The sequence below is a fragment of the Gymnoscopelus braueri genome, assembly GCF_963280865.1.
Source record: "Gymnoscopelus braueri genome assembly, chromosome: 1".
Classification (NCBI taxonomy): Eukaryota; Metazoa; Chordata; class Actinopteri; order Myctophiformes; family Myctophidae; genus Gymnoscopelus; species Gymnoscopelus braueri.
In genome coordinates this window covers 30362528-30388060 of record NC_137603.1, presented here as the reverse complement: position 1 = coordinate 30388060, position 25533 = coordinate 30362528, and the positions used below count along the sequence as shown (strand labels likewise).

The 25533-nt window shown below is 42.5% G+C and overlaps 1 protein-coding gene across 3 annotated transcripts in view; it reads left to right on the top strand.

Moving 5' to 3' along the window:
• The first annotated feature begins 7104 nt into the window (after positions 1-7104).
• The window catches only part of shf (Src homology 2 domain containing F), a 182418-nt gene continuing 163989 nt past the window's right edge, over positions 7105-25533 (top strand). For all 3 annotated transcript variants that reach the window (XM_080437693.1, XM_080437692.1, XM_080437694.1), the window contains exon 1: positions 7105-7885. In XM_080437693.1, coding sequence (XP_080293819.1) covers positions 7433-7885 — 453 coding nt within the window. In that variant the 5' untranslated portion in view covers positions 7105-7432. The remainder of the gene's footprint in view (positions 7886-25533) is intronic.

Genomic DNA, 25533 nt, shown 5'->3' with positions numbered 1-25533 from the left:
CAATGCAGTAATAATATGACCTCTGCGTCGATGTCCTTTGGTTCTCCCAAAGCATCAAATTGGATGAGAAATAGAGTGACCAGAAGTTCACTGTTAATCCTCCCGAGCTGCCTGGACTGTCTGGCCATGGGAAAGTGATTATGTACACAGTATAAAAGCCTTAATTTAGCTCTACTCTCAGACTTACAGTAATTCAACATTCAGGAGTTTGCCTCTGGCATTTATCGTAAATTACACCTGCGGTGCCCTTGAGTGCTTTAGCAATGCCAGTGAAGCTGCCAGCTGGCCGGGGACGGACGTGTTTGCACTGGGCAACTCCCAGGTGTGAATGTGTGTGCATCTATTCTACTGTATTATGAAGGTGCAGCATTGTTGCTTAAGGATCCTGAAACTAGTCCACTTTTTTCAGATATCTTCATAGCTAAGGTTAATTCAATAACTGAAGTTACCGGTAATTCCATGAGCTTTCACCTATTCACCTGCTTGGAGCAGACGGTGGGCACATTTTGCCGCATTAAAATGTTCAACACTCGTGTGCCCTGGTTCCTCATATTCCAACTAAAGTTAACTTGAGCACTTTGTCATAAAACGACTAGCTAAAATAGCCCAATTTACAAGCTCGAAAGGTGTCGCATTGTGGCGCGTTGTGAGCTTGAAGAAAAATTGCCAAAAATTGTCTATTGGTTTTTTAAATGGACAATTTGTGGCAATTCCTGACAAATTTCACTAAATTACATATCCATTTTCGGCTATAATGAAATGCCAAAAAGAGGGATGCCAGGTTCAAAGTGGTTAAACTTTACAGAGGATGTGAACAGAGTGTATACACACCAGTGGTGTGGACACTGGGCAGTTATATTTTGTCTACTTTTTTTTTCCATTAAAAAGCAGCAGCATTGTGCTGTGATGTGGTTCCACTTTTGGTCTCATTTGAGATTCTGTGTGGAACAACGCCTCTAACCCTGCTCTGTGATTGCACTGCTTTGTCTGCGGTCCCTCTACTGTCAATCAAAGTACAGGCCAATGCGCTTTGAAAGCAAGCGGCTCTTTGCAGTTCATGTGACAACACAGTGGCTGTCACCTTGCCGATGTTCCACCAAGGTCCACCACCAAAGACAAAATGACTGCTGAACATTTGACTATTTTGACTCTAAAGCCTCAGTTATACTTGGTTGCGTGCTGGAGTCGTGCTCAGTAAATAGCAGATCTGCAAGCTCTCTCACGTGTTTTGAGCTTGCAAATCTGCTATTTACGGCATGCAACACCAGCGTGCAACTAAGTATAAATCAGGCTTAACTTTTTACTACATGGTCACTGTAGTTTGCACCGTAAAATGTGTTATTTAACTCCGAGAGTGTACAAATGCACGTACACAACACTTTCAATTATGCATGGTTAAATTAACACTGATGATTTACTGTGTATTTTCACTGTTGTGGACAGTAATGTGTCTGTTTGTTTATCCTGTATTGTCTCTATATGTCCTATGGTGCATTTGGTTACATTTGTATACTGTCAGTTACACATGGTTGAATTAATTAATTCTTATTTTTAGGCTACTATATGCTTGCATCAGCGAATTGCCCCTCAGGGATGAATAAAGTTTTTGGGAATTCAAATTGAACAGAATTGAATGAATAAAAATGAAGTATTAAAAAGTGCCTCCACTTCTCCTCCCGGACCAGGATAGATTTATAATCTGATTTATGTGAGTGTGCGTTGTGGTCCCTCTCTCCTTGGATGCAGCTGTGCATAGAAATGAGATAAGAGTATATCGTAAGTGTTTTATTACAGGCTGTGATGAACAATAGACAGTGGAAGCAGGTGCAACGTATTGTATTGTAGCCGTGTATCATGCCTGACCTCTTTCACATGTGGTTTCCAATCTTTTTTTCCTTGGAGCCCCACTTCTTACATCTGACACAAGCTGAGACCCCCCCCCCCCCCCCCCCCCAACACACACACACACACACACACACACACACACACACACACATCTTTGGGGCCCAGAAACACTAGGAGAAAGAGTGAAGCAACATAAAGTTGGGAGTGAAGCTTATTTTGAATGACCAAAACACAACAACACAGAGCAGCTCAAAGAAATAAACTAAATCAACCTAAACCCATTATACCCTCGGTTTTAAATCCCTGACTAACCTAACCGACACAAAATAACAAATAACAAATACAACCCCAACTACCCTAATCTAAGCTACAAAACGTGTAAAGAAATAATGTGGCGTCAGTGTCTCAGTGTCTGCTATGAGGAACAATGTTTAATCAAAACAGTCTTCTCACTTGGCTGATCAACACAATTTGTTAGCATATGCCCTCTACTCTTAAGCATCGTAATCAAGGCTAGCGAATGTTAACTCTGACAAAGAGGGTAGCGAATGGTACAAATCATAATCAAAACACAGAGCATGCATGTAAACAGCATTACAAAATGGTGCCGTGCATCACAGATGTTTGCAGCTCTTAAATATATAAAATATTCCACCCCAACCAATCACAGGAGGCACCGGTTATTGGCAACCGGCAGTTAGATGATGGGCAGCACTTGCAATTAAAGACACATACTCACATTGGCGCAATCCCACTCAAACACATGCACGTAACACTCTCCAACAGGATAGCTGTTTCCAAAGAACTTGCTCAAACATTTATCCCAATTCGGAACATCCAACTATACAATGACAATGAACAAAACTCTGTCAGTTTGTCCGTCTATTTGTCCGTCTGTCCGTCCTCACTCATTTTTCTCCTCAGTGGGCAATGGATCTAAACTTGGGCATTGACCATTCTATTGGGATATGTAGAGGTTGAAGATTTTTATTAGCGTGTTTTATACAGGCTATGGGATCCGTATAGTCACGGCTGCGATTTTCAAACAAAACAGTTAATATATAAGCGAAACCAGCCTGCTGGCAGAGATTTGCACTTCACAGCGAGCACACCTTTCTGTATGTCATTACTCAGTCAGGCCGAAGGCAAGGAGGGAGATGTTTTCAACCCTGTGATGTATTTCCTTCTGTTTGTGTGCCTGGACTCCGGGGCTAATCTTGCAAACCACTGGACCGATCAACACCAAATTTATCCACATTTCAAGTAAATCCCCTAATATCTTCACACGTTGTGAAAAGAAATTCCCATATCCACCGCCCTGCCGATCCACCGATCAGTCTTGCCCAAATATGGGGTTTCACACTGACCACTGTCAGCATGTGCAATGGAACAAATAGTAGGCTACCATATCAATGCTCATGGGTGAAGCATGAAAGCAATGGAGTGAAGCAAAACAGGATGCGCGTGGAGCTGACAAAGGGTACAACGTGTACATCAGATAACAGGAGTATTGCGCAATGGGTGAGGCGTGTATTCCCAACTTACATCATTAGAGTGCCACTGACCACTGCTCAGAGATTCTCCGACAGATATATGCGCCGGTGTCTGTGGAGTACCGGACACCAGGTATACTACACAAAAAGAACGTGCCTGTCACACGTAGCCATATGCAGGCAGGGTGTTCTTGAAATCCTTGCCTATACGTTCAATAAAACCCTGTTTTGTAATCAATCAAACCAGCTGCCTGGAGGGACAGCATGGTGACAGGCTTCTTACTGACTGGCTTTTCCAGATTGAAAATTTTCCTCCCCTAGTTCAGTGGTTCTCAAACTTTTTTTGTGTCAAGGACCCCAAATTTGTTTATATTTGGCCGCGGACCCCCATCTGAAAATATTTTGTGCCAGGCACCTCCAAAAGCAATGATTTGAGTTAGAAATGTTTGCTCTATAAATATATATATTATATTCATATTCATTTATATAGCAGCTGAGCTGGGACTGTCAGTAGTACACAGGCACTGCCAGCCTCTGTGTTGTTGTACCTGCTGACTTATCTCTGAGGATCTATGCATTTCCTGGAAGGCGGAGGAGAATCAGTTGTTTATACATTATGCAATAATATGCTGTCAGAAAGGGTTGTGTTCATGGTTATCCTTGCCATGTGTATAAGATACCTCCTACAGAAGCCAGTGTTTCGTTCACCCTGGTTTACTGCTTTGGGGGACTGCGGATGGGGTAGGCGCGGATGGGACGAATGCGGAGGGGCAGTGCTGGACAAAGTACTCAACCTCAGTGCTTGAGTCAAAGTATAGATACTCAACTACAAGTGAAGGTTGCATGCACATGTGGGGGTCTCAGATTTTGTCAGACGTAAGAAAGGGGACTCTAAGGGGAAAAGGGAGTTTCCCAGGTTGCCATGTATGTCAACAGAACATGGCATCATTCGGTTTTCTTCTGGGCAAAGACCCTACTCTAATTGTAACCCTTCAGAATGATGCCCCTTCCACACACACACACACACACACACACACACACACACACACACACACACACACACACACACACACACACACACACACACACACACACACACACACACACACACACACACACACACACACACACACACAATCTCCGCCCTCAGTCTTCTGGGCTGGTGGAGATACTAAAAAAGTGTATAGCTATAAGCAAGCAGATGCACTGGACGTAGAAGAAATGTTGGCTGAAAAGGAGCAGGTACCGCATTGGATTGACTTATCTCTCTGCATGCACTCAAAGTGCAAGGAGGGCAGGATTTCAGCAAAGAAACAATAATAGATTTGGAATTAATCTCCCAGTTTGTAGAAGTCTGTCCCAGGAGTCTGTGAGGGTTAAACTCACATCTATACACAGGGCCTTGCCCAAGGCGGTGTGTGTGTGTGTGTGTTTGTGTGTGTGTGTGTGTGTGGCGTTATTAAAAAGAAATATTGCTTCATAAAACCACTGCACTGCAGCCAGTGACTTCCGTTAATGCACACCATTCATTGCTGGAGTGTGTCTTCGTGATGGAAAATGGGATCCCCCCCACCCTTGATTGCAAAGGCAATTAGTGTTTACCACACAGACCAGTGGCGTTGGATGCCCTGGAAATAAATCTTCCCTCCATCCTTCTGAACAGTCCAATTATCTATACTTATAAAACATGACTTCACTGCAGTGGTGTAAAGCAACTAAGTGCATTTACTCAAGTACTGTACTTAAGTACAATTTTTAGTTACTTTTACTTTACTGGAGTATTTCCAATTGTCTATACTTTTACTTCTACTCCACTACATCTCCGAGGCAAATGTTTACTCCACTACAATTATTTGAAAACTTTAATTACTAGTTACTTTGCAGATGTAAATTATTACATTATAAAACATACATTAACCACTTTAGCCCTATTTTGTACCTAGGCTATTTGAAAATAGCCGATCTACAAGATCTTGTACTTTAAGTACATTTTGATACCAATACTTTTATACCTTTACTCAAGTCAATTTTGAATTCCGGACTTTTACTTGTAACAGAGTACTTCTACATTGCAGTATTGATACTTTTACTTGAGTAAAACATTTGAGTACTTTTTCCACCACTGCTTCACTGAATAGTGAAGTGGGTGGCATATAGCTACTGCTGTTCTTTGCACAACAATCAGCGATGGCGGTAGAAGGAGGTTATAAAAGCACCGTCTACTCTCTCCAGTGGTCATTTGCAATGCAATTTGCAATCAAATCAGCCAGCAGCAGACAGCATGTGACCATCTGGACAAAGAACTAGTATGTTTGAATAGAGGACATTTCACCCTTGAATTCTGTCGTCTACTGTTAAAGTGCTCTATAGGCTGACACAGACCAATATGTGTTGCCTTCTCAAAGCCCATATTTATGGAGATAAAATCTGTACGCTGCTTCTCAACATGGGGCCCAGGGACCCTGCAGGGGTCCTTGAGGGGGGTCCAGGGGGCAGGTAAAGATTGACAGTTAGACTTAATACATTTCATACATTTTGTACACTCTCTGTGTTAACACTGACAATTTTACAGTATAGATGGCGTCCCAGAGATAAAAAGGAAAACTATAACAAATGGGGGTCCATGCCGTGGCCTAATGCATATCAAACTGGGGGGTCCTTGAAATGAAAAGGGTTGAGCACCACTGCAGTGAATAATGTAAGAATACATACTCAAACATAGGCTTAAATATAGGGCATAGAGACAGATAGTCCTGAAATATGGCATTTAAAAACTTTAACAGTATAGTAAATCAAATTTTTGCTAAAATAAATAGCTCTACATTCTGAATGTAATCTGCTATAGAGTGTTTGGTCAGTAACAGCGGTCTCCCCATCTCTTTAATGAACATAAACATGTACTTTCAGTTCGAGACACCAATTTAATCCAATCAGGAGAGAGAACTCATGTGAGCAGTAGACACAACTGGAACACCATAAAAGTGAAGCTGATAAATGGGTTACTGTCTCCTGATTGGATGAAATCGTCAACTCACCTGCACATATGTTTTCTGTTTATTTAAGAGCTGACAGGGAGACCCTTGTTACTGAACAAACAAACACTTTATCTATATAATAGAGCAATGCCTACTGTATCATAATATAGAGCTTTACCTTTTTAACAAAATGTTTTTTTGTTTTAACAAAGAATATCAAGTTCAGCCTACTAAACACAAAATCAGGACACGCTTTTTCCACCAAAATGCTATAAATGCAAACGCACACGTGTAGTGATGATGATGATTCAGTGACTTATCAGCTGGGAAGGAATACCAAAACGCTCGCCCCAAAACACAGTCGTCGATCCCGGGGCAAATCAGGCGACCTCGGAACGGTCGTTTTTACTGAGGTTACGTTTAGGAATAAATTCCTAACGTAACCTCAGTAAAACGGTGTCAAAACCTAACCTTATTCCTAAAATTAACCTCAGTAAAACTACGACTAACCCTAAACGTATTTCTAACCTTATATTCAGTAAAACACATTAAAAGAATACAAGAACCGCTGGGGGCGAGCGGTCCGCGAAAAAAAAAAAAAGGGGGTGGGTGGGCGTGTTTTGGGGCGAGTTTTCTGTGTCCTGTGGGGAGATTCGCATGTGAGTGACTCCTGTTATTATCACAAGTCCGGTAGATGGCAGTGAATGTTCTCAGGTAGGGGAGGGCTGAGCCGAGCCGGCTGGGGGTGGAGAGCAGCGTAGTAGACGTTACAAACCTGACGTGGAGACAGAACAGCCAGGCGAGCAGAGCAGAGCAGAGCAGAGCAGAGCAGAGAGCACAGCAGCGACAACAGTGTGACAGAGTTGCGGCAGTTAGCCAGTCACATCACAAAGTGCCGTCGTAACGTTGTGGCTGCCGGCGGGGGGAAGAAGAAGCGCACTGTTCTCTGCCGCAGGAGACGCTCCGAAGTCGGACCAGCGGAGCCAAAAGAAAAGACCCCCACGTTTCACGGCTTTAAAGAACCCCCCCGGGGGGAGACTTCACTTCACACGGGGAGGAAAGGTGGAGAAGTGTAAACTTAACATTGAGTCGGTAGTTTTTGAGCGATGCACTGGCAGCATGGCCAAGTGGTTCAAGGAGCACCTGGGATTCAAAACGACCAAAGCACCACCTCCTCCGGCGCCGCCGAAGCCGGACTACAGACACTGTCACACCGGCGTGCCCCTGTCCGGCTCGCCTGGCATCAGCTGCTACCCACCGCCGTGCCCCGGGGCGACCACCCTCGGCCTCTACCCGAGCCCCCCCGCACAGCCGGACATCCTCGCTGCTTACAAACTACAGAAGGAGCTGGACTTCGAAGACCCGTACACGCCGGGTGGGAATATTTCGTTCGGCTCCAGCTGCCTGAGCACGGTGGGCTCCCCGGACATCAAGTATGTGTCCCCCAAGCACCGGCTCATCAAGGTGGAGACCGTGGAGAAGAGCCCGATCACTGTGAGCCAGGTTGTGGCTGTGGGGAGCGTTAAGTCCCCCTCTAGCGCACCCTCCACGGAGCAGGACAGTAAGGAGAAGGTGAGTTCAAGTTTAGTTGGGAAACACAACTTTTCAAGTTTTTTTTTTTTTTTTTTTTTTTGCCGTTACAATACTGGTAAAAATAAAGGAAAGACAACTTTATAATAAAGTATAATATATGTATATATGTATTTATATTAAAGTAAATATACTAATTTAAATATAATAATAATAATTTAAATATAATAATTTAAATAAAGGAAAGACTTAAGTGAAGTCCCCTCACGGAGCAAGACTGTAAAGAGATGGGAAGTTCAAGTTAGTTTGGGAAAACACAACATTTCATATTGTCATATTAAACTATTTGTCTTATGTTTTGACGTGATTGACCTAATGAAACTGGCCTATCATTGGCCTATAAAGTCAAGGAGTGCTGCTGGTACAATACAGTCATAAACGCGAGTTTATGAATCACCCACCCAGCCTACCTGTATCCATTCAGATAAGCAATGACTCGTTACAGTCGTTACAACCGGCCAAACTTGTTTTCAATCTGTACAATGGCTGTCCACTGTGTATTGCGACATTAACCCCATTTCAAATACAATCATTTACTTGGTAATCTGCTTGCAGGAAGGATTATATTCCAACTGTATAGGGTTTGATGTTGGAAAAAAGGACTTGAACACATGTGTGTGTGTGTGTGTGTGTGTGTGTGTGTGTGTGTGTTTGTGTGTGTGTAACACAGGCATAATAACACAGTAGCACGTTTCCTGTCAGGACCATGTAAGGGTCAGTTTGGCTTCCACAAGTGTTTGGTGGCTATTTTGGCATTGCAATGCCAATTGAATTATACGTGTATGTATGTGGTACAGAGTTAGCCTAAATCACATTTGCAATTATATATGTCTGTATTGTGGAACAGAGTTAAATCACAATTGCTTAAACTATAATGTAACCTACTGTACTTACATTTCTATGTTACTTGCTAGACAGGCCAAGTACACTATGATGGCCTGGCCTCTATGCCTCTGGTTGGTCTGATAGCGTGGTGGTGGTATAGCTCTGATTTGACAGTTCTATACAGTGTTCTTTCCCAGTTCACCCTCTTACCCTCTTTCTTTTCCTTCCCGTACTCTGCCTCCCAGGGGGCTTATTGCACACTCATCACCAGAAAGGGAATGTGCAGACAGACGGGGCAGAATGCTTGTAGACAGACGGGGCAGAATGCTTGTAGACAGACGGGGCAGAATGCTTGTAGGCACCGCAGCGCTCGACAAGTGCCCCGGAGCACGCTGCCATGTCAGGCTCGTCAGGAATTCATGCACCCCGAGTAGTGTTGGTTCATTTGCAGAAACTCGAGACTTTTCAATGTCAATGGGGTTAAGGACGTAGAAGAGAGTGATCTCACAATGGAATGTGCCAGTGTGTAGCTCACACACACAGGAGGTGAAAGCGTGAAGTGTAAAGATGAGGGCTCTGTTACACCAAGAACAACCCAGTGGTGGAAAGTAACTAAGTGCATTTACTCAAGGACTGTACTTGCAGGAGTACAATTTTGAGGTACCTTTACTTGAGTATTAAAAAAAAGGCTTCTGCTCCACTACATCTCAGAGGCAAATATTGTAGTTTTTGCTCCACTACAATTATTTGACAGCTTTAGTTACTTACTACGGTAGTTACTTCGTACATGTTGTACATTAACCACTTAAGCCTTATTTTATACTTTGGCTATTCGAAAATAGCCGATCTACAAGGCAAGCTCACAACGCGTCGCAGACTCGCATTGCGACACATTCTTTGAACTTTGATTACTGGACACAGTTACTTGTAACAGAGTATTTTTTATGTTGTGGTATTGCTACTTTTACTTTAGAAAACAAAAACTAATCTGAGTACTTCCTCCACCACTACTGCGGCACTGCCAACAACACCCTGCTTGTGCTGAACCTCACTGCCAGCGTTGGGTATTCACAAAATGACACTTGAAGTGAGTGGAGGGAGAACTTCACGGTGCTGGTTTTCTTGGTCATTTTGCTTTCGCCTTTGTGTTACGTGGTGATACAGTACGTACCTTGTGTGTTTTGCCTTCCCACCTGTATTGTGAGGTGTGGTCTATGGCTGTTCCCTGTATTGTGAGGTGTGGTCTATGCTATGGCTGTTCCCTGTATTGTGAGGTGTGGTCTATGCTATGGCTGTTCCCTGTATTGTGAGGCGTGGTCTACGGCTGTTCCCTGCATTGCACAAGAAGGATTTGTTTCTTCTGTCAGTCGTAAAGTCTGCCAGAGTTCTGTTGTGTGTTCACGTTGCTCACGCAGTGACCTGTCACTGAAGCGCTATTATGCAAAAGAAGAAAACATTTTGTGCTCTACTTGGATATCACAAGTCGAGACAAATCTTCTTTTAATGTGAGCTGCATTTTCCTGCTGTGTCATGGGTATCTATGACACAGGGAAAGGGTGGGAGCCATTGAATCATACAATAAAATAGGCTTTATATTTTTAAGTTTTGCACTCTGTGGGTTCTGAAATGAGCACCTTAACTCTCCTGCAGCCTTTTAGAATGAGATAACAAACAGCTGGGTAGGCAGGCAGCCACTTGGCTCTGCAGTGGGCGAGGGATCTAGAATTGCGTATTCCATCCTCACCCAATTTTTGCTGCTGTTTTTTTTTTAGCCTGACCGATGCCAGGGTTTGGGGTCCGATGTGGATCCCGATTTTGGACAGTCCTAATAGCCCACCAATTACCGAAACAACTTTCTAGACGTAGTAGTCGATCGGTCGGACAGTTCTCAAGATCTACGTGAAGGACAGATACGCAATGCAGAGATTTCGTGCATTTATAGTAGGATTATAGCTGCCTTTCATTAATTGATGTTTATTTGGATCTTCCCAAGTTAATTAGGCATGGTAGGCCCCAAGCAGAGAAATGCAGTTACCTCTGCCTCTCACCACGCTCACTGTGCACATTATGACTTAACAGACAGCACATTAGTGTGTGGCTGTGGTTTAAAGGCCTCACACCCTGCAATGTGAATGAGCTTGTGGGAAAATCTACTTTAATTGATCCTTGATATGATGGGAAGCTAAAGCTGTTTACTAAGAGATTATTATTTCATTATTATTTGAAAAGATTTTCAAACATATTAAAATAGTTGGTAACACTTACCATGCATCCCGTCTATGATGTGTGAGAAACATACTTATAATGCATTATAATCTGATGATAACACTGTATAATTATAGTTTTAATCACTCACAAATACTCATAGTGCTTTATAACAATAATCATCATCAACACATTATAAAACATTTTCGTTATACGGTCAGGTATTATAATATAATCTTGCATATGTTTCTTAAAAGCAACAAATGACCACTCATAGTGACATATACTGCTAGTGTAATGCAGTGATTATAATGCATTATAAGATTTTATTTTATTTTGATACATTTTGAACAATTTGATAGATTTTTATGAATGGCGTGACCTTTTGGCGTTACTGAATGTCTTAGTTTTTGGAAGGAGCACTTCAAGGTACTCGGGCAGCATGCTGCTCAGGAGACACCTGTTATTTCTTGAGACAAAACATTGTGTGGAACAGTCGGAGGATTTAGGTACAACGTTACTTGAGGATTACTGTCTGTCTGGAAGCCAAGCATTGTCCCTCTTACTGTGGCTTACAGAGGTAGACCATTGTAATTGTTTTGCAAATCCTTGTTTATGGACTCGAGGTGTCGATTTGTGAACAAGCATGTACTCCAGAACACAATTCTACACACACACACACACACACACACACACACACACACACACACACACACACACACACACACACACACACACACACACACACACTAATAACAGTGTGGCTACCATGTGAGTCTCTTGACTTCATGTGGCACGCACACACCACAAGCCTGTGAAACAGAATAGAGAGACAATAGTTTTAACAGATGCTTCATTGTCTCTCTGAAGCCCAATCTATGTTTTGCCACACAACTGTGTCGGTATATAATAGTCTGCATTAGGCTGTGCTGGTTAAGTGCTGAATAGTGACACACTACGCCCACACATAACCCTACCCTCTGCCACTGCCTCACTGAAACACTCACATTAAAAAAACACAAACATTAACCACTCAAACCCCAACATCCATCTTCTGGAGGGGAACATTAGTCAAAAATTGCAGATTTACAAGCTCACAACACGTCCGAGGCAGAGCCCTCTTGACTGACATTAATTTGAAAAAAGGTATTACGTGAACAACAATCTGTGGGATTCGTTGTTAGCCTGGTGACAGTGTGCACTGACATAGATGCCCAATCTATGTTTTGACGCACAACTGTGTAAGTATATGATAGTCTGCATAGGCGTAACTGTGCTGGTTAAGTGCTGACTAGTGAGACACTGAGCGTGGGGGGGAAAATGCCTTAAAAAGCAGTGCCTTAGAAGCACCGCTCACTCCGCTCAGCTACATTGATGTTTTAATTACTTGACTCATGGATGCTAATTATATAACTGTTTAGCTAATGCCTGAAATGCCAATAGTGACTTCAAGTGTTTTTGTCCGTTTTAATCTCAGCTTTCCAAAGCACTTCACTTCCATTCACACACTCACTGGAGAACACACTAGCTTACTAGAGGTGATACATACACACACACACTCACTGGAGAACACACTAGGATACTAGAGGTGATACATACACACACACACTCACTGGAGAGCACACTAGGATACTAGAGGTGATACACACACACACACTCACTGGAGAGCACACTAGGATACTAGAGGTGATAGATACACAGTACACACACACACACTCACTGGAGAGCACACTAGGATACTAGAGGTGATAGATACACAGTACACACACACACTCACTGGAGAGCACATTACATACATTTTTAATGTGTACGTTCCAGTTCTAAATATTAGATTCCAACCAATGGCGTATTTTTGGCTCCGATGCCGATCCCAATTTTGGAGAGTCCTAGAGGGACCACAGATTACTGATGTTTTGACCGATATGTTGACAAAATGCAACATTTTCTATGTCGTCGAGGTCAAATAATGGGTGAGATATCGACCAAACCGATCGGTCTGACTCTACTAAATATGATATATTCTCTCTCTCTTTTTGTTTTACACTTAATCAAAATGCGACGCTAACATCCTATGACGATGTTACCATTTTGTAATTCAAATGTCTCAGGCTTGACTCCACTTCAGCTGCATTCCATATTGAATGTGTCAATTTATTCAGATGGTGGATATCTCATGTTGGAATGACATTATGTTCAATCTGCTATTATTTCCCCCGAACGGATGAAAAATGCCTTATTGCCTTATACAGTATGTACACAACAGCTGCACAAGAAAGGCCGTGGTTTGTTTCCTCTCCAGGTTCATTGTGTTGTGCATGTTTGTTTATAACAATGCCGGGGACCTTCACGGTAGAGCGAGCCCGAGGAGGAGATGATCAATTATCATGGCTTTGAGCTAATTAAAGGCCTCATCTCCCACTTCATCGCTTCACTCAGCAGCACCAACCCAACTTCTCTCAAGGACACTTCTAAGTGATGACGGTGTGCACTCTCAGAGATGTGCAAACCAGGGGTCTTCAACGTTTTTCAGGCCAAGGACCCCTTAGCTGAGAGAGAGAGATGAAGCAGGGACCCCCCCCACATATTGCGTAAAATTGTGTTGCAGATTAAACCTTTTCATAGATTTCATAGGTAGCTTCATAGACTTGTTTGACCGCACTATCATCAGTGTTGTGATGGATTCATGTTAATGTGTATTTTCAGACATTTAACCACTTAAACCGTCAATACTTAGTAAACTTGACCTCTCACTCTGTACTTGGTCTGCTCTTTCCCCCCCCCTACACCGAACCTCTTTGCCGGAAATAGCCGATCTACAAGCTCACAACGCCTCGCAGCACGAGGTGTTGTGAGTGGTTAAGTTCTCCCCTGAATAGGGATGATAGGGTTCAAGTGGTTAATGTAAAAAAAGAAAAAGGCCTGTCACTCAAAGATTTGCCAGCACCCCTGTTGTAGTAACTCTGAGGACCCCCCCAGGGGTCCCGGACCCCCTGTTGAAGACCCCCTGGACTGTAAACAAAAACAAATAGGGGCAGAACCGGACCGCCACGCTGTCCTGCTCAGTCTGAGATGCAGCTTGTCATCAGCCTAGGCCTGGCTGGCTCCCCGGGGGAAACGCTGTTCACAAAGCACTGACTTTTCGGTATCCTCCTGGGCCTCCGGGTCCCTTCACGCAGTCTGCCTATAAACCAGGCTGCGTTAATCTATCTATAGAAGCATGCAGTTGGGTTGTAAGTGCAGACAGCTGTTGTGCAGCCAGCAGAGGCATCTGGAACGACAGATTTCCCCTTACACTGCTTGTTTCTTTTACTTCCCCTCCTGCATAACCTTTTTATAGCTCTGGGTTGAGCATATCACGGTGTGTACCAGTGATGGCTCCGATCACGCTCTCAGCTGCACACCGTTGTTTTCCTTTACATGAACTCTAATAAAAAACAAATCAAAACTCACGCTGCTGCTACGGAGGCTGATTGGTATTCACACATCGTGAAAATGATTTGTTTAGCCAAATTCTATTTTCTAGAACTAGGGAGGAAAAAAAAACCTGGTAAGCGAGTGCTAGGTGAATATCAAAACGATAGCTACCCGTGTTGTGACTAATGAAGCTTCGAACCCAATTCAGGTCTCATTTTGAAATCCAGTTTCCGCTCAGCTGGATGTCAGTGTTCCATTTAAACTGTGTGGGCGCTGGTAGGATGAAAATAGAAGATAGATAGATTTTTAGCCAAACTATTCATTTCTACGATGCGAAAACTGTTTGGATGGGACCTACACAATCTGCAGTCACTGAAAATGCGTATTATTATAAACATGTTTATCTCTGTTGCAGTTGCGGTGATTTTTTTTATTGTTTTAATCTCTACAAGCCATTCTGGTTATGGTAGTGGTACAGAACTCTAATACAGAGTAGATAGTTGGGTCAGAGCTCATGAACTCATGGGGACGTGACACAAATTGTTCTTGTTATATTTCACCATGAAGGATTCATGAACTTTAGGCATGTCATGTCTCTTTTGTCCAGCCCTTCTGCAACTCTCAATTTCCTTTGTTTCGGTGGCCCTTATTTTTTCCATTTTTTTCATGTGTATGCGTGAAGATTTTACATAATGAAATTGACTTTGTTGTTGGTTGCATTGTGTCTGTGAAAGAAGGATGCTGCAAATGGACATCAGCTGCCCTCCCTCGCCCCTGTGGCCCAGATCACATTTCTGATAATGGAATCAGAAAGGGAGCATCCGTTGGGAGCCAATCGCATGCTGTCTAGCAGCAGAGTCCTTCAAGGAACAGTTGTGGGTAATTAGCTTATCTCCTGGGCAGCAAGTGTGGATGACGTGGTGTGTGTGTGTCTGTTTTGTGTGGGGGTAGATACAGTACAAGCAATTTATCAGGCCACCAAAAGACTGGGTATAATCCCTTTCTGTTTTAGAAGACTTTGTATTATTGGTTGATAACAAATTATTTGGTAACCACGCGAAAATAGCCGATCTACAAGCGCACAACGCATCACGATGCGCCTCGTTGTGAGCTTGTAGATTGGCTATTTTTTTCTATTTCTGAAGATTTTCTTTGGGGGGGATGACAATGACATGCCCAAAATAGGGACGCCAAGTTGAAAGTGGTTAACCCATTGCTACTCGTCACCGAAGGTCTCTTGCACACCTCAGTGAAATCTTTGTGACAGGTGTGTTGGTGGAGTAGACATTTATACTGTGAGGAATCAGGGACACACTGTCTTCACTTGCTCAACGGCAATTTAATAGGCAACGTTCCAGTCAAGGACCCTTCATGAGGCAAAAGACGTGAAACCGAAGAAGGTCCTTTACTCACACGTTGCCTATTAAATCTCTACTGAACAAGTGAAGAAGTGAGCAAATGTGCAGATGTCCCTGAACGGAATTGTAACTCAAAACCTGAGGATATGCACAGTAAGCCAGTGGTTCTCAAACATTTTCATGTCAAGGACTCCCAAATTAATAGGTACTGTATTTGGCTGTGGACCCCCATCCGAATTCTGTGCCTGGGACCCCCTTATAAGATTTGTGATCTTTTGAAAATAGCAGATCTACAAGCTCGCAACACGTTGTGAGCTTCTTGATCGACTATTTTCAAATAGGCGATGTATAGGCCAGGGCTTAACTGATTTTGATGCTATATTAACACAATTTGCTGTGGACCCCCTGGAACCCCTTCAAGGAATCCTGGGGATCCCCTAGACCCCACTTTGAGAACCACTGATATAAGGTGTACTTTCCGTAAAGTGTTTACAGCCTTGCAAAAGTCATGCCTGGGTGTCTCCCGCTGTCAGTCCTTGTAGAAAGATGGCACATAGTAGCCTACTTGGAAGTGGAAAAAATATTTTCAGTCCAGTAATTCACTTGGTAAACAAATCTGGGGAATGCGGTGACAGAGTTTCAACAGAGAACACAATGTTGCAATTGCTTTGATTTCCCAGGGAACAAACAGATATACACAGCCTCACACTGTGTCTTATTCGAGTCTTTTCTCAATCTGTTCTGATGTTTTATGCCTCTGATTGAATCTGATTCCCCCTCCTTTTCGCAGCGTACTGCGGCATGCGAAGGAACTGAATTAGGCCGCCTTTTTTTTCTAAGACGGCAATCTTACGATCCAATGTGGTCAAACGGGGACTCTCCTCCTCGCCTGCCCGGTGCGAGATTGGAACGTTGCGCTGCATGGCTGAACTTTTCCCTCATCCGTTGTTCCTCCTGCCAGCCATCACCCCTGACATTCCAGTCTGAGGGTGAACAGTGTTTGTTGCATCCTCCATTTCCTATCTCTATACCTGTTTGTGCTGTGTCCTCCGCCAGCGGTATAGGAAAAAGAATGTCAAGCGCGCACGTAAATATCAACTGGGTCTCTGAACGGGGGGGATCTGTTGAAGAATGGATGGAATGGAACACATCAGATGCCATCCCTTTCTGTTATATCCCCACGCTCCTTTTTTTAAGTGCCTGTCAGAATCGGCTGGATTACAGCCAGGCAGAGCTTGATTTCAGAGCAACAACACAGGTCTCTACACACAAACACACACCTGTTTACTTATTGTCACTGTCGTGTCGGGCAGAAACCTTGTATCTCCACGTTTCAACTTTTTAGATTTGTTCGTAAATTAACGCCCTACTTCGCCACACTACACTGTCACGCAAAAATAGCCGATCGACAAGCGACGTGATGCGTTGTGAGCTTGTATATCTGCTGTTTTTGCTAATTTGAAAACATTTTAACCCATTAAAACCTGGAACGCATCTATGTCACTTTTTCATTTGAGCTAAAAAGCATTATTTTACACTTTGGCTATTAAAAAAATAGCAGATATACAAGCTCATAGCGCGGCACCGAGTGCCATGCTATGAGCTTGTAGATCTGCTATTTTTGAAAAATCGTGAAAATGTGTTCAAATCTTTGAATATATATTGTTTAAAGCGAACATTTTTTAACTCTATTCTTTGCTTCTGGTGGTCCCTGGAACAAAACATTTTGAGATGGGAGTCCGCGGCCAAATACATTTTGGGGGTCCTTGACATGAAAAAGTTTGGGAACCACTGATATAGAAAGTTTTTTCAGAAAACTGTTGGGATTTAGAAGACATTCGTAGAATCGGCCTCAGGTCTTAATGGGTAAAGTGAAAGTAGTTAAGGTTTTATAAATATTGAACAAATGAAAAGTGTTAACAAGAGCTTGTGACTACATAATGATATCTACATTGTGAACACAGGTTATTTTTCCATTTCCTGAAAAAAAGTAACGGTTTTGGACATACAAGGTTTCCGCCCGACAGAGACGTTGTGCTCCATGGTGTTGTGCTGTATGTACATAAACTCACATCATATTGTTGTATTTGTTCCCTTGTTGCCTGGTGGGGAGATTTATGTACTTGGAGCATTGCATACACTGATGTTGAAACGGGAGACACTTCCCACTTACATTAATTTTAAACCGCTGTGGTCAGTGTGTCATACTAGGCTTCACAGCTGAGACGGTGGTGGAAAGTAACCAAGTACATTTACTCAAGTACTGTGCTTTTTGTGTACTTTTTAATCTTTTGAGGTGCTTTTACTTGTCACTACTATATACTGCTTTATACTGCCAATACTTTTGTGCTTTTACTCAAGTGAAATCTTGAATACAGGGATTTTATTTGCAACAAAGTATTTATATAGTGTGGTATTATTGCTACTATTACTTAAGTAAAACATCTGCGTACTTGTTACGCCACTGCACACGGCTGAGATCCTTAAGAGGGCTGGAGCTGTTGAGAAAGAGAGCTTGAATTTGTTGCCATGTTACGGTAGAGAACTGTGTGTATATGCCAGATATGACTCACAACTTCAAGTACGTGAAGAGTTATTTCCATTGTTGTGATAATTTGTCTCAAAGTCTAGTCTGTGATGTGTGAATGAGTGTTTGACGTTTGATGCCAGTCAAGCCCATTGTTCACAGCGGCTTCCAAGCATGCCACACGCTTCCGGAACAATTCCAAGAATCCCAACCACTTTGTCCTCGAGTCATTTTATGTTCTTCTAGTGTTTTGGGAGATATTCAAACTGTTTGAACAGCTCACACAGCGTAACGCTCTGGCACTGCCAGTGTCAGAGAGGCCGTTTGTTGGATTTGCGCCGTGGTCCAGGCGAGGGAGTTCATAGAAGCAGTGGTGGGAAAAACTACTCAAATGTTTTACTTAAGTAAAAGTATCAATACTGCAATGTAGACGTACTCTGTTACAAGTATAAGTCAGGAATTCAAAATTTACTTGAGTAAAAGTACAAGAGTATTGGCATCAAACTGTACTTAAAGTACCAAAAGTAAAAGTACTAACATTTTTGAAAATAGCAGATCTACAAGCTCACAACACGTCGCGATGCGACGCGTTGTGAGCCTGTAGATCGGCTATTTTCAAATAGCCTATGTATAAAATAGGCCTTAAGCGGTTAATGTACGTTTTATAATGTAATCATTTATATCTGCAAAGTAACTAGTAACTAAAGTTTTCAAATGATTGTTGTGGAGTAAAAGTACAATATTTGCCTCGTAGTGGAGTAGAAGTAAAAGCATAGACAATTGAAAATGCTCCAGTAAAGTAAAAGTACCTCAAAACTGTACTTAAGTACAGTACTTGAGTAAATGTACTTAGTTACTTTTACACCACTGCATAGAAGGGCTGCTTTGAAGGAAGGAAGGAAGGAAGCAAGGAGTCATAGAAGGGCAGTTTTTGAAGGAAGGAAGCACGGAATGCCTGGCTGCATTTTTTTCTGGTCGCGCGCCAACCAAGCTTCTCATATGGTCGAACGGAATGATGTCACCCGGTTTAAAAAAAGACAACATAAGCAAATCATTATTCAATTTAGCTTTCAGAAGGTTCAGCCCCCTCATCACAGATGTCATTTTGGCGGGCCCCGCTGATCCAATTAGGTTTCCATCGCAGAGCAGTAATTCTGCATCGTTGGGAATAATCACTAGATAGCAGTATGTCGGATGGTTTTCATGGTGGGGTTTTTATAATGTAACCGCTGCTCATTTGCCCAAAAGAAAGTTATAATTCTTGGAAAGCATGGCATTTAGCCCATCGTTGGTTTGTTTATTTATTTATTTATTTATTCTCTTCCTGGTAGCGAGCCCCTTCGTCTCTGCAGCTGGTTCCCAGCCTTTGGGTCCGGGGACCACCTGGTGGTCCAAATGGAATGGACCCTTACGGGTCTGTAACTCTGGGAGTGTACAGATGGAACCAAATGGACCCTTACGGGTCTGTAACTCTTGAGAGTGTACAAATGGAACCAAATGGACCCTTACGGGTCTGTAACTCTTGAGAGTGTACAGATGGAACCAAATGGACCCTTACGGGTCTGTAACTCTGGGAGTGTACAGATGGAACCAAATGGACCCTTACGGGTCTGTAACTCTTGAGAGTGTACAAATGGAACCAAATGGACCCTTACGGTCTGTAACTCTGAGAGTGTACAAATGGAACCGAATGGACCCTTACGGGTCTGTAACTCTGAGAGTGTACAAATGGAACCGTTTTGTTTTCATTCTGTACACTCAGAGTTAGATGAACACTGATGATTTTACAGTGTAGATTGTGGGTCTCAAGAGATTGAAAATAGCATCAAATGTAAGTCTAATGCATATCAAACTGGGGGGGGGGGGTCCGTGAAATAAAAAAAGGTTGAGAATAACCAAACTAAAACCATACTTTTTACACTCTCAGAGACGAGTTTCAGACCTCGTGTAAATAAATGGTCCACTTGGACCGCTGGCTGGTGGTCCCCCGGGACCAGATGTTGAGCAACAGTTCCTCTTTAGCCCCATGCATGTCCCTGGAGCGCTGCACGGTCACATAATTCCACCGGGTCACAATTAGCCGTGTATGTTAGTGTTTTAGAGAGAGCCCGGGTCGTCGGGGAGCCATAGACACATGGCACTGTTTTGTTTAATGACAGTGTTGTGCAGCGCTGCTGCTGCTGGGCTGGCCGACGAGCAGGCAGGCAGGGGGCAAGGCAAAGATCGTCACACACACACACACACACACACACACACACACACACACACACACACACACACACACACACACACACACACACACACACACACACACACACTGATTAACCCATTAAAACCGGGAACGCATCTGTGTAACTTAAACCATTATTTTTTTAATACTTTGGCTATTCAAGAATAGCAGATATACAAGCTCATAGCGCGACACCGAGTGCCGTGCTATGAGCTTGTAGATCTGCTATTTCTTTTAAATCGTGAAAATGTGTGCAAATCTTTGAATATTTATATTTTTAAAGCAAACTTTTTTAACTCAAATCATCTGGGGGGTCCCTGGAACAACTTATTTTCAGATGGGGGTCGGTGGCCAAATACATATAATTTTTGAGGTCCTTGACATGAAAAGGTTTTGAGAACCACTGATATAGCAACATAAGTTTTTCAGAAAACCGTTAGCATTTAGAAGACATTTTGTAAAATTGGAAACCTCAGGTCTTAATGGGTTAAAAGGAAACAAATTGAGCCCTGAGGTTTGTATGCCATCTGAGGCACAAATGGGAAGAATCTGCGAGAGGCAGATTTTGGTATTTTTACACACTGCTCGTTTTTCTGCCAGCGGTAATGCTTAACCAGCTTGAACCCGAGCATCCCCTGTTCCGGCCATTTCATAATATGTAGGGGAACGGTTCGGGAGAAATGGCCGATCTCCAGTACTTTAAGCTCAGAATGAGTCCCAGCCCAACACGTTGTGAGCTTGTAGGTTGGCTATTGTCTTTGGTGTGTAGAGGGAAAAATTGCGCGGACCAAGTATAGCGCCCTGATGGATTCCGGTCAATTTTGTGTGTAGGGTTTAAGCATTGGTGTAAAGTAACTAAGTACATTTACTCAAGTACTGTACTTAAGTACAATTTTGAGGTATTTTTTGAGCGGTGTAGCCGCTCCTATAAGTGGGGTTGGGAATTCGTCCTTCCCTGTACTGTGATTGGCCGACTCTATTCACACCCTTTCCGTCCTTCCCTGTACTGTGATTGGCTGACTCTATTCACACCCTTTTCGCCGTACCGTGATTGGCTGACTCTATTCAGACCCTTTGCTTTGATTGGCTAGCGAGACGCATGATGAAATTAATAACCTATAAATAGTACCACGTACTTCAAAAACATTTTTTTTTTAAAAGTGAGCTTCCATCACTGTGATGACACCACTCACTTCACACTGGGTGTGATTTTTACTTCACTGGAGTATTTCCAATGTTCAGTACTTTTACTTCTATTCCACTACATCTTAGAGGCAAATATTGTACTTTTACTCCACTACAATTATTTGAAAACTTTAGTTACTAGTTACACGTTTGATTTTTATTACTTTATTACAAAACAACTTCAGCCCCACATACATTTCGGCCATTTGAAAATAGCCGATCTACAAGCTCACAATGTGTCGTGATGCGACGCATTGTGAGGTTGTAGATCGGCTATTTTCAAAACATTTTTATGCATTGTATACAAAAACTTTGTGAAATGGGACATTCTGCATGATGAGTACTTTCTACTTTTGGTACTTAATTTAAGTACATTGTGATACCAAACTAGTATTTCTACATTGCAGTATTGATACTTTTGCTTAAGTAAAACATTTGAGTACTTTTCCCCACCACTGGGTTTAAGTGGTTAATTCATAGGTGATTGCATGTCGGTGTCGCTCCCCGTGAAATATATATAATATATATATAAAATATATAATAAATATAAGCTCAAGTCTATATCAGGCTCCACAGTCAGGCTTACCCCGTACTGGTACTGGTATGTGTTTTGTGTTTTAGGCCTATATTTGTTTTTGAGATGACAGCTCTGCTTTCCCTTTTTACTGTGTGTGTGTGTGTGTGTGTGTGTGTGTGTGTGTGTGTGTGTGTGTGTGTGTGTGTGTGTGTGTGTGTGTGTGTGTGTGTGTGTGTGTGTGTGTGTGTGTGTGTGTGTGTGTGTGTGTGTGTGTGTGTGTGTGTGTGTGTGTGTGTGTGTGTGTGTGTGTGTGTGTGTGTGTGTATTTATAATGTCTGTAATACAGAAATAATGTCTTTGCATGGGGTTGACTGTGTTTCCAGTTTCCACTGCAGGAGTTATAGTGGATTACAGTGTAATTATAGTAAGGCTGTTGTACTGGTTGTAAGAGCTGCCCTGTTATCTGTGTGTCCACCGGGAAAGCACAATACTATTCTATTTCTTATTCCAGCATTCTTACAACTCATTTTCCCATTTATATGCATTCCGTTGGTTGACGATGATACCTTCTGAGGGCAGCAGCAGTCTGAAAACATCAGTTGCATCGACAGTGATGTTGTTGGCATCGGTTTCTGGCAGTGTTGATTTTGACAGCAAGTTTTGATTTAGTTTCAGTCATAGTCTTTTGAATCAAATTCCATTTAGTTTTAGTCATATTTTGGTCATCTGAAATGTTTTGCTGGTAGTCTAGTTTCAATTGACTAAACATCATAAGATTTAAGCGACTAAAGCTACAGTTGTAGTCGACTAAAATGTATTTTGGCGCTGCCTTGATGGCGTCGTAATGGCTTATTTTACTCTTGGTTGCATGCTGAAAATAGCAGATCTACAAGTTGAGCTTGTAGAGCTGCTATTTTCAGCATGCAACCAAACATAAAATTACTTGTCTTAGTTCTACTGGATCTCTTCTCGCCTAGTCTCTCCCTAATATTATAGTTTTTATTTGTTGACGAAATTGTCTATATATTTAGTTTTAGTCATCATAACTGACAACTGACATTGTCACAAGAATAATTTCGATCATTTCGATGAATTGTGCTTTTTGTTGTTGAACACTGATGCATATGAATGAAAAATTACATACGCATCTCGATGTGCGCTTGCAGATCAGCCATTTTCAAATGGCTGAAGTATAAAAATAGGGTTTTAGCGATTGAGGTTTGTTTTGTGTTAATGATCCAAATCTGTCAAACAAAAGCGAGGAGGGCACACACCAGTAATCTCATCTCCACACCAGTATTGGTGAGGTGCTGGTGCTGACCTTGGTAAGTAAATATGAAAATAAAGAAAAAGGCTGCACACTCGTAGCCACGATGCAGGATTTATTTGGAAACCAACGTTTCGACCACGCAAGGTCTTCTTCAGGGAATGAATGATCCAAATCTGCAAAATAAATAGTGACAAAAGCTGTCAAATAATTGTAGTGGAGTAAAAAGTACTATATTTGCCTCTATGTACTGGAGTAGAAGTATAAAATAAAATAACAATGGAAATAGTCAAGTAAAGTCAAAGTAGATCAATATTGTACTTTAATTAGGAACAGAACTGGAGAAAGCAGGCAGCTGCTTTGCTGTTGTTTGGTGGAAAATAAGGAAGTGAGGGGTTGCTCCAGGATTAAGGAAGTGCTCCCTTCCTGGCAGGAAGTGTTTACAACTTGGTGAATGGTGACATTCCCTTTTTAAAACGGGACAGGCCTGAGCTCGCCCTCTCTCCCTCCCTCCCTCCCTCCTCCCTCTGTGAGGGACGGGAATGTTGACTGGCTGCTGTGTCCTTGCTAAAATATAACCAGGGTTAATGTTCACTCCTGTTTCAACTTGAGCAGCCTGGATGTCGGTGGAAACGTGAGAAATACTTTATGGCACGTACATGTCGGAGAGCTAGTGTTTACCAACCCGTGGCCCGGGGGCCCGGTGGTGGGCCGTTAGGGTGTTGTAAGTGGGCCCCTCAAATAATTGGCAAAACTCTACGATTTTATTGATAATGTCGTTGCTGTCGGGTAGAGACCTCTTATCTCCATATTCTAACCTTTTGTGTTTTTTCGTAAATTAATGAAAATGTTTGCAACTCTTTGAATATATATATTTTTTAAAGCAGACTTTTTTTTTACTCAAATCTTTGCTTCTGAGGGTCCCTGGAACAAAATCTGAGTGCTTCTTCCACCACTACACGTAGCCATGGCTGGTTGATATGGGACTCCGCCCCTGCAGGGCTTCTGTTGTGTTGTCAGTCCAGAGACGCACTGACTGTATCTGGGCTTCGGTCACACGGCTCACCGCTCCGAGGCTATCTGAGGCCACGCCGCTTCCGACCGCAATCAAGTCATCCTCGCGTCCAAAAAACAACAAAAAGAAATCCAAAATCTCAGGCTTTTGTTTATGGGCCCAGGCTGTGGCTTGTTTTTTCTCCGGTGCTCTCCTCCATAAATCACACAACGCCCAAAATCAAAGCCCAAAGGATTTCCACTCTAAGTTGTTTAGTGAAGCCCTGCTTTCAGACTGCAGTTGTGTGTCAGTTTCTCTGTCTTTGTGTGTCCGCCGTCACAAACAATGGCATGTTTTGCCTGCGTCTGGTGCAGGTGTAAGTGTCAGCCGCGTGTTTACAGTCGGTGGAAAGTAACTGAGTACATTTACTGTACTTGAGTAAAATGTTGGAGGTACTTTTACTTTACTTGAGTGTGTCCATTTTTTAAATACTTTGCATGTCTTCTCTGCTACATCTCAGAGGCAAATATTGTACTTCTTTAAAGTTATTTGTAGATGTTGATTTTGTTCGTCTATTTGAGTATTTTGGAATGACTTTGAACCTGTGAAATGGGACATTCTGCATTATGTGTACTTTAACTTTGGCTACTTTAAGTATATTTTTTAAACTAATACTTTTGTACTTTGACCTAAGTAAGATTTTGAATGCTGGACTTGTACTCGTTGCAACAAAGTATGTTTGTGTGTACTGTGCATGTGGTCATGCTTATGTGTTTGCTGGCTAACAACCCACGTTATTAACCCCCCCCCCCCCCCCCCCAATCCTACTTCCTCCATTTGAAATAGGAAGTCTAATCAGTGTTTCCATAAAAAGTTATAGCTGCTCGGGCAGTGAGGGAAAGTGCACAGTAAAAATCCTTGGTGTTAATTGAACTCTGAGCCTGTTACAAAACGCAACCAAATGGACCCGTACGGATGTGTACACACTCAGTGTTAAATGATTTGTTACATGGAGCACACGTCATGCACATTGCATCATGTACAGTGTCTGCAAGGGATTATCCGATTTTTATGAATTTCCCAAATTCCATTGTAGTGCCAGAGGAAG